Here is a 13,767-nt window from a genome sequence, read left to right as displayed (position 1 = left end):
ACTGGAGCCAGCTGCATCTGAATGCCATTTGCAGAAAGCCCTAGCATCCTGCAGGGGGCAGCCCACACTCAGTGATGAACTGTACACAGCAGGCGCTGGTAAAGCTCCTAAAGATAGAACTGGCATGGTCTCTGCTGCTGGGGTGCCCACCACAGCTTGAACAGCAACAGCATTAGCAGAGGGAGGCCCTACAGATGGGATTTGAGCCTTTCTGGGTTCAGGGAGACTGACCTGCAAACAGCAGATCAGCAGGGGCAAGTGAGCAATGATGACTTTGCTGGATGTCTTGGACTGCAGCTTCTCAGACAGCTTGATGCAAAGGTTTTCTGCACCTTAATTTAAAACCAAAAGAGATGAGTGGTCAGCACAGGCCAGTCTTTCTAACACACTTATCCACCAAGCAAGCACATGATTTAATTAAATCCTAGAGACATACTTTAGGTGGGGCTTATTCATACTGAGAGGTCACACACGGTGTGTGACTCTCTCTTTTCCACTGGCCCCAAGCCCCCTTGTCCCTGCCATGTTCATTCCACAGGAAAACTTCCCATTCTATTCCTCCCCTAGAGAAACACTTCACCTGAAGGCACTGAGTTTCCATGTTACCACAAAAGGCCTAAAGAACCAGCAAGATGCAGCAGAGAGCACATACAGGCCCTGTGGCCACAGGCATCCCCATCGTCCAAGATCCACTGCCCTCCATGCAGGACAGGACACCAGACATGCAGGGCACGGCAGCGGCTGGTGCTCCACTCTGCACATGCCTAGGAGACCTACTGCAACTGCCTGTGCTAGTAATAGAGCTAAGCGTTCTAGAAGTTGTTTGGGGAAACTTGTGGGGAAGATACCCTCTAGGGCGTGCCTCGAGCTCACAAGAGAGGCAAGGCAGTTTGTCTCACCCTGCTCATCCTTCACAGCCCACACCATGAGGTCCACACAGGCGGCATTCGCCTGGCAGCGCAGTTTGAGGGGGCTCAGCTCATTGTGGATCCGGTCTGCATCATGCAGAATCTTCTGGAGCTCCCCCTGGCTCGTGTTGAACTGCTCCAGCACAAAATCATGGATCTCCTTCACAAAGGAGGTTGGGAGGTCTGCAAGAAAATGTGGCATCACAACTGGGAACAAATCTACGGCAGAACACAGGCAGTGCTGGAAGCGGCTACAGTTTTCCCTTTTTAACAAAAACCCCAGAAAAGCAGCATTTTCTACTGGCCACTGTGGGTCCAAGAATGCCACTGGGAAGAAGTTGGATAGGAGGTGCACGGCTGTCCTCCACATACACACAACCTGGCAATCAGAGGAAATTACCATTTCCCAGGGACATTAGAGCCATGGCTTTGTTTTAAGCAGTCAAGGTATTAAAACCTGAATACATGAAACATATAAATTGGGAAGTATCATTACTGGAACTACTTGCCACTGACAATACGAAATACTTCAGTGATTTTTTTTTAAAGGAAAAAACTGGTTGCAGCCCTAAGAAGAGAATTATCTGAAAAACACTCACCCTGAGTTTGAGAGACTTTTCAAACTCTCATCCTCAGGGCCTGGAAAATTCAGAAAAACCACCAGGATGCACCCAAGTCAGCCCAGCCAAAGCAGCCAGCGACACACAGCATGGGTGGAAAGAAGGGCAGGGGCAATCCCTGATGCCTCTTTTTAGGGACTCTCAGCCCTTGCTGTGGTCCCAGATGACTCAGCTTCCGAGGAATGTTCAGAATCAGATTAGGAAAGCAGTTACTAAATTCTGGTGCATCTTCCTGATAGAATATTATGTGCTCACCAAAACTTAGGTTTAAGAAGAATACTCAACAGCGTGAGGGGAGAGCACAGAAAAAACATTTTATAAAATGCGTAAGATTGTTTCCTTACTTCTGGCGAAAAAAATCATGAAAAAAATCATAGAACAAAATGAAAATTGTTGTGTGTGCACGTTAACTACTAAGCTTTTGTCTCGGGTTGGGTGCGGTGGCTAACACTTGTACTCCCAGCACTTTGGGAGACCACGGTGGGTGGATCATTTGAATTCAAGAGCAGCCTGGCCAACATGGTAAAACCCTGTCTCTACTTAAAATACAAAAATTAGGCGGGCGTGATGGCACATGCCTGTAATCCCAGCTAATTGCAAGGCTGAGGCATAAGAGAATCGCTTGCGCCTGGGAGACAAGAGGCTGCAGTGAGCCCAGATCATGCCAATGCAATCCAGCCTGGGCGACAAAGCAAGACTGTTTAAAAAAACCTAGTATCTCTATGTTAACAGATTACAAGTATTACAAATGCTTCATTTCCTTTTTTTAATTTTCTTCTTTTTTTAATTTTTTTGAGATGGAGTCACTCTGTCACCCAGGCTGGAGTACAGTGGCACGATCTGGGCTTATTGCAACCTCTGCCTCCTGAGTTCAAGCGATTCTCCTGCCTTAGCCTCCTGCATAGCTGGGATTAACCAGCGGGTGCCACTGCGCCTGGCTAATTTTTTTTTTTTTTGCTTTTTTTTTTAGTAAAGACGGGGTTCCATCATGTTGGCAAGGCTAGTCTTGAACTCCTGACCTCAAGTGATCCGCCTACCTCGACCTCCAAAAGTGCTGGGATTACAGACATGAGCCACCGTGCCCGGCCTCTTTTTATTTTCTAAAATATTTAAATGGACATGTAAAACTGTATTGGTTGTTCGGACAATATGATATACACATTTTAGAAAAACATCTTAGGAAATAAACTCAGGAAAGGAGCCATCATTGATGGTACCAGGGTTGCAGGATCATGGACATATTTTTTTTAATTTGTTTTTTTTTTTCCCCAAAATTTCAGTAATATGATCACATTGCTCATATGTGTTTTTAAGTGGCCCCAGAAGAAAGTGAGTACCAGTCTACAACCACTAGCCTGTGACACTGGCCTGGGAGCCCGTCTTACTGTACTCACAAATGCATGGGCAAACCGTCCTCACCCTTCATGTAGTACAGAGTGTCGCGAAGCATCTTAAACATGGTCAGGTAGAGGGGATCACTGAAGGAAGTGTAGTAGAGATCAGCACTGGGGTTGGCCTGCAGGGAAGCAGACACACATGACTATAGAACAGAAATGCCCTTCTGCCCACCCTTTGCCTTCACGGCAAGGCCCAGTGGAATGGTGATTCGTGACTTAGCATTCTAAATGAAGCAATTATTTATCACGACTCATCACTTGGACACTTTACTGTCTTCATCCTCTTAAGCATCAGACCAAGGAAAACAGGAGGCTCATGCAGTCCAGAGATGCCTGCAGGGGAGCAGCCATCTGCACCCTAGAACGAAGAACCTCCTTGCTGTGGCTGAAGCTTGCCATCTTTGGCCATAATTGGACCAAAGAGGGACATGGAAGTGGTGGAGGAGGAAGACAAGTGGTCACCAGAGTAAGGGATCCACATTGTCCATCATTCCAAAGATAGACATTACAGCAGGACACCTTCAGATCCATCTCATGTTTTGTAACTAAAACACATTTTAAATTATTTTTTAGGAATCTATTTGAAATGCAGCACTATTCTTCTGGAAAAAAAAATCATACAAGGTCTAATGAGTTAAGAAAGGTAACAGTCCAAGCTGGGCACGGTGCCTCACGCCTGTAATCCCAGAACTTTGGGAGGCTGAGGCAGGGCAGATCACCTGAAGTCAGGAGTTCAAGACAGCCTGACCAACATGGAGAAATGTCGTTTCTACTAAATATACAAAATTAGTTGGGTGTGGTAGTATATGCCTGTAATCCCAGCTACTCGGGAGGCTGAGGCAGGAGAATCGATTGAACCCGGGAGGCAGAGGTTGCGGTGAGCCAAGATTGCGCCACTGCACTCCAGCCTGGGTGACAGAGCAAGACTCCATTGCAAAAAAAAAAAAAGAAAAAGAAAAAGAAAAAGAAAAGGAAAAGGAAAAGGAAAGGAAAGGAAGAAAGAAAAAAGAGGCTGGGCATGGTGGCTCACGCCTGTAATCCCAGCACTTTGGGAGGCCAAGGCAGGTAGATCACCTGAGGTCAGGAATTTGAGACCAACCTGGCCAACATAGTGAAACGCTGTCTCTACTTAAAATATAAAAATTAGCCAGGCGTGGTGGTTCACATTTGTAATCCCAGCTACTCAGGAGGCTGAGGCAGGAGAATTTGCTTGAACCCAGGAGACGCAGGTTGCAGTGAGCCAAGATCTCACCACTGCACTCCAGCCTGGGCAACAGGGTGAGACTCTGTCTAAAAAAAAAATAAAAAGAAAAAAGAAAGATAACAAGTCCTTAACTTCTATACATTCTCAGTTGAGTAGGATGAAAAATTATGGTTTATTATAATTCTTGTGGTTTTTTTTTTTTTTTTTTTACAGACAGGGTCACACTCTGTACCCTAGGCTGTAATGCAGTGGTGTGATCACAGCTCACTGTAGCTATGAACTCCTGGGCTCAAGTGATCCTCCTGCCTCAGCCTCCTGAGTAGCAAGGACTATAGGCAGGCACCACTATGCCCAGCTAATATTATAATTCTTGACAAGTGTAAAAGTGCTCTGCAGATATAGCAAATCTTTAAGGGGCCAGAAGTTGGTCAGGTGGGATGGGGCATGTAGTGTGAGGCTGGCAGAAGGTGAGTGAGCAGATGGAGAAAACAAGAATCATGTGGAGAGTGTGAAAGTCATGCCAGTTCTCAGGAGGGCACTGATAGGAAGAGCTGTGGTTGACGGCACTGTCTGTAATGATGACTTTACAATGTCTGGTGGTCCTCACAGGGCAGAGATGGAGAAATGAGACTGGGAGAGGTTAAAACAGTTCAGGGCTTTGACTGTGGGAGCCCAGCTAACACGAGTGTTAAGCTTTGGAGCCTCTGAGGCCAGCTGTCCCAAGCCCATAGACAGGTTCCATCACTCACGAGCTATGTAAATAAAGTTCCTTAGCTAGGCCTCAGTTTCCCCATGTGTAAATTGGGGATTGTGAGAATCAAGGAGTGAGTGAGTAAAGTTCTGGCTCCTAATAAGCACATAATAATTGGAAGTGATTATTACACTGATTATGGATAATGATTAATATATTTCAGATTCTAGGTCAAGATTACAAGAATCCTTTTTTTTCTTTTTAACTATGAAACCATTTATTCAAATGGATGTTTATGCTAAAGTACAAATTACAAAACAAAAAATACCAGAGATTGCCCTGGTTCAATGAGGACGAGGGTCCCAGAAGTGGAGTGCAAGCCCAGTAAGTCTCCAGCTGTCTAACTGCCTAGCCCAGCCCTCAGCCTGGTCCTGCTGGTCCGCCCTCAGTCACAAATGATCACATAATGATGATGGAAAACAAAAGGCCTCTGAGACCACAAGCTCAGTCTAGAGTGAGCGAGTGAGAGAGCTCAAGCTCAGGCTGTTCAGAACAACAGCGTGCAAAAGGGCTGAAGACAAGGTAGGAAGTACCCGAATGCAACTTGGGGAGTTACAAGAACTCTGTTCCTTAACCAAGAACCAACCCAGACCAAACCACAAGCAGCACATCCATCTCACATCTGCAACAGCTCGCTGGCAGGGGTGTGAAGCAGGAAGAGACATGGTCTACAGCACATGAAGGGCCCTGAAGTTCCCTCCCTGCTTCATACCTGAGCCCCAGGCACAGTGGTATCGGGCACTTTATGTCTTATAATCACATGAGAGAAAGAATATCAGGCTTAAATAAGGAATCTGGGTCCAGGACACACCACGGTAATAATTAGCCTGGCAAATGACAACCTCTCTACGTCCTAACCCTCAAGGGAGGGCCTGACCCAAATGTTCCCTGAGATTTTGAGACCTCCCAGCACCAATGTAATGATTTCATAAATAATGCTGTAGGCCTTGGTTCCAAATACATTAAAAACAAAAGTTCCCTAGTTACACACCCCTTGTACTTAAAAGCCAAGGCTTGCATGTCCCTAGGAAGTGCAGCTCTGAGCCCAGAGGAGCAGCTTTATGGAAGCACCATAGGAGCGAGGAAGATAAAAGAGTCGGAGAGACCCAGGCAGACTCCCAGTTCCCACATTAGCTATGTGATATTGGCATGTTAGTGAGTTCCCCTGAAACTCTATCCTGTGAAATGGAGATGCTGGCTGCCAGTCAGAGGCACTGTGAGGCGATGTATTTATTTTTATTTATTTATTTATTTTTTTGAGACGGAGTTTCGCTCTTGTTACCCAGGCTGAAGTGCAATGGCGCGATGTCGGCTCACCGCAACCTCTGCCTCCTGGGTTCAGGCAATTCTCCTGCCTCAGCCTCCTGAGTAGCTGGGATTATAGGCACGTGCCACCATGCCCATATAATTTTTTGTATTTTTAGTAGAGACAGGGTTTCACCATGTTGACCAGGATGGTCTCGATCTCTCGACCTCGTGATCCACCCGCCTCGGCCTCCCAAAGTGCTGGGATTACAGGCTTCAGCCACCGCGCCCGGCAGGCGATGTATTTAAAAGAGCATGCAACAGTACCCAGCACAGACCAAGCTCTCATCGGCAGGTAGATTGTTATCACGTGAACGAGGGAAGTAAAAACACTGCAAAACCCCTCCCACTCCAGCCCCCACTCAAACTCTTTCTGCTTTCTCTACACACATGTTTAAGTCAGGCTGATCTCATGGTAATACCCTCAGAAGCGACGTACCTCCATCACACTGGCTACAATGGCATCCAAGGATTTTAGAACAGGCTCCTCAACGATCTTCTTCACCTACCAAGGAAACAGAACCTCATGAAGCAACTGAAATACACAGAGATAGGAATGTTAGCTCCTTCTGCCAAAAACCCATGACAAACTCACATGGTAAAAAACAGATAACCAACAAATACAAATTATGGCTATGTATCAAACTATATGCACAAAATGCTTTTAATTCTGAAGTCACTTGGGAGTGCTTTCTCTACCTTAGATAGCAATGACATAAAAACAAAGGGAAAAAACCAAACTCCCTCAAATTTGCTGACTTGAGATTTTCGTATCAAAGATATGCAGACCTCAGGCCTTGCTGCCATTTCACCCACTCACAGTTAACAAGCACAGTTGTGAAACATCCTCCTGCAATTCCCTCCCAGACATCAAGGACACCCTCATGCCCAGTCCTCGGAGCTGATGGCACCTCCCTCCTCCCTGGGCCAGGTGCGCTGGCTCTTCTACAACTGCTCAGGTATTCAAACTAGAGCTCACATTTTAAATTTTCAATAGAAGCAATTATTTTCACCTGAACAACATTTAGTGTAGGCAAGAACTGTTCTGTCAATTGCAGAACCACCAAAAAACAAAAAATGAAACAAAATTCCTTAGCTGAGCCTTAGTTTAGCTATGCCCACATTCACAATTGTAGTGTTTGATGAAGGTCGTTTCCGAAAGGTACAGATAATGATAAACATGCTAGGAAAAGAAACAAAAAACTGCCTAAAAGAAAACCTAAACTTGAAAAGTTGTAATATACTGCAAAAAATAATACCCCCAAGAAAGGAAGTGAAACATTCAGTCTTCAGTCAGAATTTCTGACATGGTACTAGGAAGAGCCAGCCATCTGTGAAGGTCATGGCTCTATCAGGCCACCATTCTGTCTGGGGCATTGACACTGATAAGCAGTTTAGGGTAAGTTTTCCTTCTTGACTGCAACTTCAAAAACATCCTAGCCTACTTAGTTGCTCCATCCTCATTAATTATTACTTATGTTGTAATGTCTTCTTACATGTTCAGCCTAAAGTCATTCTCTGAGGGATTTCTATTCACACTCCACACAGCAGGAAGGTGGCCACTCCTCAGCACACGCTCCATGCTATCCAAACTTTTCTCATTTCCAAGACAGCAAGCCCAATCTTGAGAGTCTGGCCTTGATGACATCATCACCCTTACCCATTCAAATCTGTCTTGAGCCATTCTAGCTCGATAGTAACAACTTCAGGGCCCCTGAAGCTTTATTTATTTTTTTTGAGATGGCGTCTCATTCTGTTGCCCAGGCTGGAGTGCACTGGTGCAATCTCAGCTCACTGCAACCTCCCTCTCCCAGGTTCAAGCGATCCTCCTGCCTCCACCTCCCAAGTAGCTGTGATTACAGGGAACTGCCAACAAGTGAAGCTAAAATTTGTATTTTTTAGTAGAGACAGGATTTCACTACGTTGGCCAGGCTAGTCTTGAACTCCTGACCTCAAGTGATCCGCCCGCTCTGGCTTCCCAAAATGTTGGGATTACTGGCATAAGCCACAGCACCCAAAAAGGATTCCCTGAATCTGAAGAAAAGTCTATTTCAGGAATCAAACAATGGCACTGATGTTTTCTCTGGTACCACCCTAAAGGTCATCCAAAGGTACCCAAATATTAGAAAGTCAGGTTTTGTATTAACCCAAATAGAGCCACCCCTTAGAGGGAGTCAGGCACAATGGAAAAGCACTGGGCTTGGAGTCAGAATCCTTGGACTGAATGCAACCCAGCTGCTGGCCTACATATCCATGATGTGTTTGACATTGATTTCTTGACCTCCAAATAGTGATGAAGGGGTACCACCCCAACATGGTTGCTGCAAGGATTAAAAAAGAAACTAGTGCATAATGATTACATGAATGCTACTCTACTTCCTTCTTTAATCTGCAAGTTTATGACTATTAAATTGTACTTTGAAATACTGGTACTCTGAGTTTTTCTTTTAAAAATACAAGCTTTCATCACTAGCAATTTTACTGACATATCCATGGTCTGTTCATCCATCAGTTCCTTGCTTACCAAGTTTAAGAGTTCCCGAAGCATTTCCAATGGAATGTTAAACTCCTTATATGTGACGCCGTTGAAAAGGGGAGAGACGGAGAAGCTGGAGCTGATAGTTGAAAAGTAATACTCAGGCTCTAGGGCAGTCCCATCGGGCAAGCAGGAGGCTGGTCGGAAATAAAGCTGGAAACTCAGTCATGGTTACAGGCAACTAGGGCACTTCCTCAAGCTGACTCCTCCAATGACCAACAAAGGTACAGATTTTTCTTTTGTTTATACCCTAATTCCTAGCATGTTTTCAAATTAAAAACTAAATGGCAGAGTGTAAATCCTTGGGGACTGATGCCTCTCACCTGTGTCTTTCAGGTCAAACACTCAGATGTAACAGTCCTAATATTTCCATCTTAGACAATACAGCTTCACATGTGGGAAGCAAAAAAAAAAATTATACCTTTTATTTTTTGTTTTGAGATGGAGTCCTGCTCTGTTGCCCAGGCTGAAGTGCAGTGGTGTGATCTCAGCCCACTGCAACCTCTGCCTCCCAAGTTCAAGAGATTCTCCTGCCTCAGGCTCCCGAGCAGCTGGAATAAGAGATGCCCATCACCACGCCCAGCTAATTTTTATATTTTTAGTAGAGATGGCGTTTCACCATGATGGCCAGGCTGGTCTTGAACTCCTGACCTCAAGCGATCTGCCCATCCTGGCCTCCCAAAGTGCTGGGATTACAGGCATGAACCACCATGCCCAGCCAAATTATACCTTTTTAAAGGTCAAGAGATATGAAAGCTTAAGGTCTACAGGGTCTCAGAGATATTTTACCACCAAAATTAGAAGAAAAGTGTACATTACTAGAAGTTTCAAAATCAGAGCAACTAAGTGAAATATATCAGTCACTAAAAGACAAATACTGTATGATCCCACTTATTTGAGGAACTTAAATCATACACAGAGGTAGTAGAATGGTAGCTGCCAGGGACTAGAGGGAGGGGAAATGGAGAATTATTGTTTAATGTATAGTTTCAGTTTCACAAGATGAAGAGTTTTTGAATGGAATTGTGGTGATAGTTGCACAATATTAATACTGAACTGTACACTTAAAAATATTTAAAGCCAGGCTGGGTGTGGTGGCTCACACCTGTAATCCCAGCACTTTGGGAGGCCAAGACAGGCAGATCACCTGAGGTCAGGAGTTCGAGATGAGCCTAACCAACAAAATTAGCCAGGCATGGTGCTACATGCCTGTAATTCCAGCTTCTCTGGAGGCTGAGGCAGGAGAATCACTTGAACCCAGGAGGTGGAGGTTGCAGTAAGCTGAGATCATGCCACTGCACTCCAGCCTGGGCGACAAGAGTGAACTCCGACTCAAAAAAGAGGAGAAAGAAAAAAAAAATTAAGGGCAAGCATAGTGGCTCATGCCTGTAATCCCAGCACTTTGGAAGGCCGAGATGGGAGGATTGCTTGGGTCTAGGAATTCAAGACCAGCCTGGGCAACATAGGGAGATCCTGTCTCTACAAAAATAAAAATAAAAATTAGCCGGATATGGTAGCATACACCTATAGTCCCAGCTACTCTGGAAGCTGGGGCAGGAGGATTGCTTGAGCCTGGGAGGTTGAGGCCACAGTGGAGCTATGAATTTGTTACTGCATTCCAATCTGGGTAACAGAGTAAAATCCTGTCTCAAGAAAAAAAAAATTGGTTGAGCTAGCAAATTTTATGTTATGTGCATTTTACCACAGTAAAAAAAAAAACTGAAGGAAAAAAAATCAACAAAAGTAAAGTCATTCAGTCATCTGACGTTTAATAAATATGATCCCAGGCCCAATGTGGTGGCTAATACATGTAATCCCAGCACTGTGGGAGGCTGAGGTGGGAAGACTGCCTCAGCACAGGAGTTTGAGACCAGCCTGGACAACAGTGCGAGACCCCGCCTCTATATAAATAAAATTTTTTAAATTAAAATAAAAATATAATAAATAGGAACCCAAAAGCATATAATTGTTTGAAAATCCATTATTTAAAAACTATAATAGAAAACTATGATTGAAAAATAGATGAATCTGTAGTATTTTCATAAGACAGACAATATCAATTCATAAAGAAGTGAATACTAAATTTTATGACTTTTTAAAGCACTAGAGAACAGACTCAAAGAGTTGAGTTTAGCCCCAGCTGTGTCAACGCTGGTGTCTAAGAGCTGGCAGCACACTGCCGATCTGTCTAAAGACGAATGCAAACCAGCAATTTACAGCAGAAAAGATGGGTAACAATACCACTGGGAGCTGAGACGCCGGAGGCCAACATAAGAAATGGCCACTAAAAGAGGAAACAAGTGAGGAAAGAAGGGAAGGAGGGAATAGCTGGATTAAAACAGTTAGATAAGGAAGAAAGGAAAAAGGTTGTGATTAGAGAGCACTTCTCAGGACACAATGAAATAAGGGCTAAGTCCTGTGTGGCTGAACCCCACAGTGGGCACAGATGGAGGCAAAAGGCAGGGGTTACAGGAACTAGGGACCTAAGATTTGGGATTTATGCAGGGGGTGTCACTGAAACTTGTTTTTTTTGTGTGTTTTCTTTTTTTCTGTGAGACAAGAGTCACACTCTGTTGCCCAGGCTGGAGTACAGTGTCATGATGTTGGCTAACTGCAACCTGTGTCTCCTGGGTTCAAGAGATTCTCATGCCTCAGTCTCCTGAGTAGATGGAATTATAGGCGTGTGCTACCACACCCAGCTAACTTTTCTCTTTTTAGTAGAGATGGGGTTTTGCCATGTTGGCCAGGCTGGTCTTGAACTCCTGACCTCAACTGATCTGCCTGTCTTGGCCTCCCAAAGTGCTGGGATTACAGGAATTAGCCACTGTGCCCGGCTTGAAAGTTTTTAAGCAGGAAAATAAGTGATCAAGTTTGTGCTATTAAGAATAATTCTTGGGGCCGGGTGCGGTGGCTCAAGCCTGTAATCCCAGCACTTTGGGAGGCCGTGGCGGGCGGATCACGAGGTCAAGAGATCGAGACCATCCTGGTCAACATGGTGAAACCCTGTCTCTATTAAAAAAATACAAAAAACTAGCTGGGCGTGGTGGCGCGTGCCTGTAATCCCAGCTACTCAGGAGGCTGAGGCAGGAGAATCGCCTGAACCCAGGGGGCGGAGGTTGCGGTGAGCCGAGATCGCGCCATTGCACTCCAGCCTGGGTAACAAGAACGAAACTCCGTCTCAAAAAAAAAAAAAAAAAAAAAAAAAAAAAAAAAAAAGAATAATTCTTATTTATTTTTAATTAAGTTTATTTTGTCAAGGGTCTCACTATGTTGTCCAGGCTGGTCTCATTCTCCTAGGCTCAAGCAATCCTCCCACCTGGGCCTCCCAAAGTGCTGGGATTCCAGGTGTGAGCCACCTCTCTTGACCTAAAAATAATTTTTTTTTGAGACGGAGTTTCGCTCTTGTTACCCAGGCTGGAGGGCGATGGCGCGATCTCGGCTCACTGCAACCTCCGCCTCCTAGGTTCAGGCAATTCTCCTGCCTCAGCCTCCTGAGTAGCTGGGATTACAGGCACACGCCACCATGCCCAGCTAATTTTTTGTATTTTTAGTAGAGACAGGGTTTCACCATGTTGACCAAGGATGGTCTCGATCTCTTGACCTCGTGATCCACCCGCCTCAGCCTCCCAAAGTGCTGGGATTACAGGCGTGAGCCACCGCGCCCGGCAAAATAATTCTTATAAACTAAATTCTTACAGCACTTTGGAAAAGGGCCTGGGAAGGGAGATAGAGGGACCGACTGTAAGAAAAGTCTGAGTATGTGGTGGTGCATACCTGAAGTTCCAGCTACTTGATAGGCTGAGGCCAGAAGATCGCTATGATTGCACCCCTGCACTCCAGCCTAGGTGACAGAGAGAGACCCCCAACACCCCCTCCCCGAAAAAAAGTCTAAGTAAAACAGGAAGTGTGAGAGCAAAGTCAGAAGGCACAGGGTCTGCTGCTATCTGTCCTACAGTGAAGGAGCTTCAGAGAGCAGGGCTTGTTTGTCTGCTTACCACCATGGGCAAAGTGGGTGGCAGCTGGGTCTGACGGAGAGGAACGTAGGGATCTAACAGTCAGCCACACAAGGGTACAGTACTCCTATCTGCCATTACGGGATATGCTCAAAGGGGGGCAGCTGTCATAGAGAGAAGCCCTCACCACAGAAGGTGGACAACGAGCTGTTTACAGGGAAAGGGAAGCCTCCAAGGGCACATCATGGCCATCCTCAGATGCCCCAAAGGCAGGCAGGGGGCAGTGAGATTTTCGGAGCCTGGAGGAATACATTCTACACTTAATGAATGTCTCTTGAGAGGTATGATTCTGAGTGGCTGAACTTAGCCCTTACATTCTAACACATATATAGAATGCAACCTGTTACATTCTCACAGAACTAAGAGAGAAAGCTTCCTACATCTATCTGAGCTCAGCAATTCCCTTTTTCCTTCAAAATTCCCCTCATATCTCTCAAAATTGTCTTGAGACATGCCGTTTTAGCAAACAGCATCATTCAAAAATGGAGAGACTATACTGAGGCACGGAATTCTGCCTTCCCCATTTCCTATCCCTTAATCTGGGTCTTACTTCCAACAAGGACACGGTGGAAGTAATTCTAACATATGTCTGACATGGCACAGGGTAGTCACATGAATCAAATTCAGTAAATCATGTAAAAGTACTTGTGAACAGTACATACAGAGTGCTATAAAAAGTAGTAATGGATGTAGTGGCTCATGCCTGTTATCCTTGCACTTTGAGAGATCGAGGCAGATGTTCCCTTGAGCCCAAAAATCCTTTAAGCCTAGGAGTTCCAGACCAGCCTGGGCAACATGGTGAAACCCTGTCTCTACAAAAAATACACAGATTAGCCAGGTATGGTCGTAGGCACCTATAGTCCAACTACTCAGGAGGCTGAGGTGGGAGGATCACTTGAGCCCAGGAGGTTGAGGCTGCGTTGAGCTGTGATCGTGCCACTGCACTCCAGCCTGGGTGGCAGAGTGAGACTGTTTCAAAAAACCAAAACAAAACAAACAAGTAGTAATAGCAGTGCTACATTCTTTAATATTA

At 45.2% G+C, this 13,767-nt stretch overlaps 1 protein-coding gene across 1 annotated transcript in view; it reads right to left on the bottom strand.

Annotated features, from left to right (window-relative positions):
• The window catches only part of PI4KA (phosphatidylinositol 4-kinase alpha), a 151,077-nt gene that overhangs the window by 93,844 nt on the left and 43,466 nt on the right, over window positions 1-13,767 (bottom strand). The window contains exons 8-12 of the mRNA XM_010330469.3: window positions 8,710-8,858; window positions 6,625-6,690; window positions 2,948-3,044; window positions 900-1,091; window positions 232-332 (exon numbers count right to left, since the gene is read on the bottom strand). Of these exons, the coding sequence (XP_010328771.2) occupies window positions 232-332; window positions 900-1,091; window positions 2,948-3,044; window positions 6,625-6,690; window positions 8,710-8,858 (605 nt within the window). The remainder of the gene's footprint in view (window positions 1-231; window positions 333-899; window positions 1,092-2,947; window positions 3,045-6,624; window positions 6,691-8,709; window positions 8,859-13,767) is intronic.

This window comes from Saimiri boliviensis, chromosome 21 (genome assembly GCF_048565385.1).
Source record: "Saimiri boliviensis isolate mSaiBol1 chromosome 21, mSaiBol1.pri, whole genome shotgun sequence".
In the NCBI taxonomy this organism is placed as follows: Eukaryota; Metazoa; Chordata; class Mammalia; order Primates; family Cebidae; genus Saimiri; species Saimiri boliviensis.
This window is presented reverse-complemented; position numbering and strand designations above follow the sequence as displayed.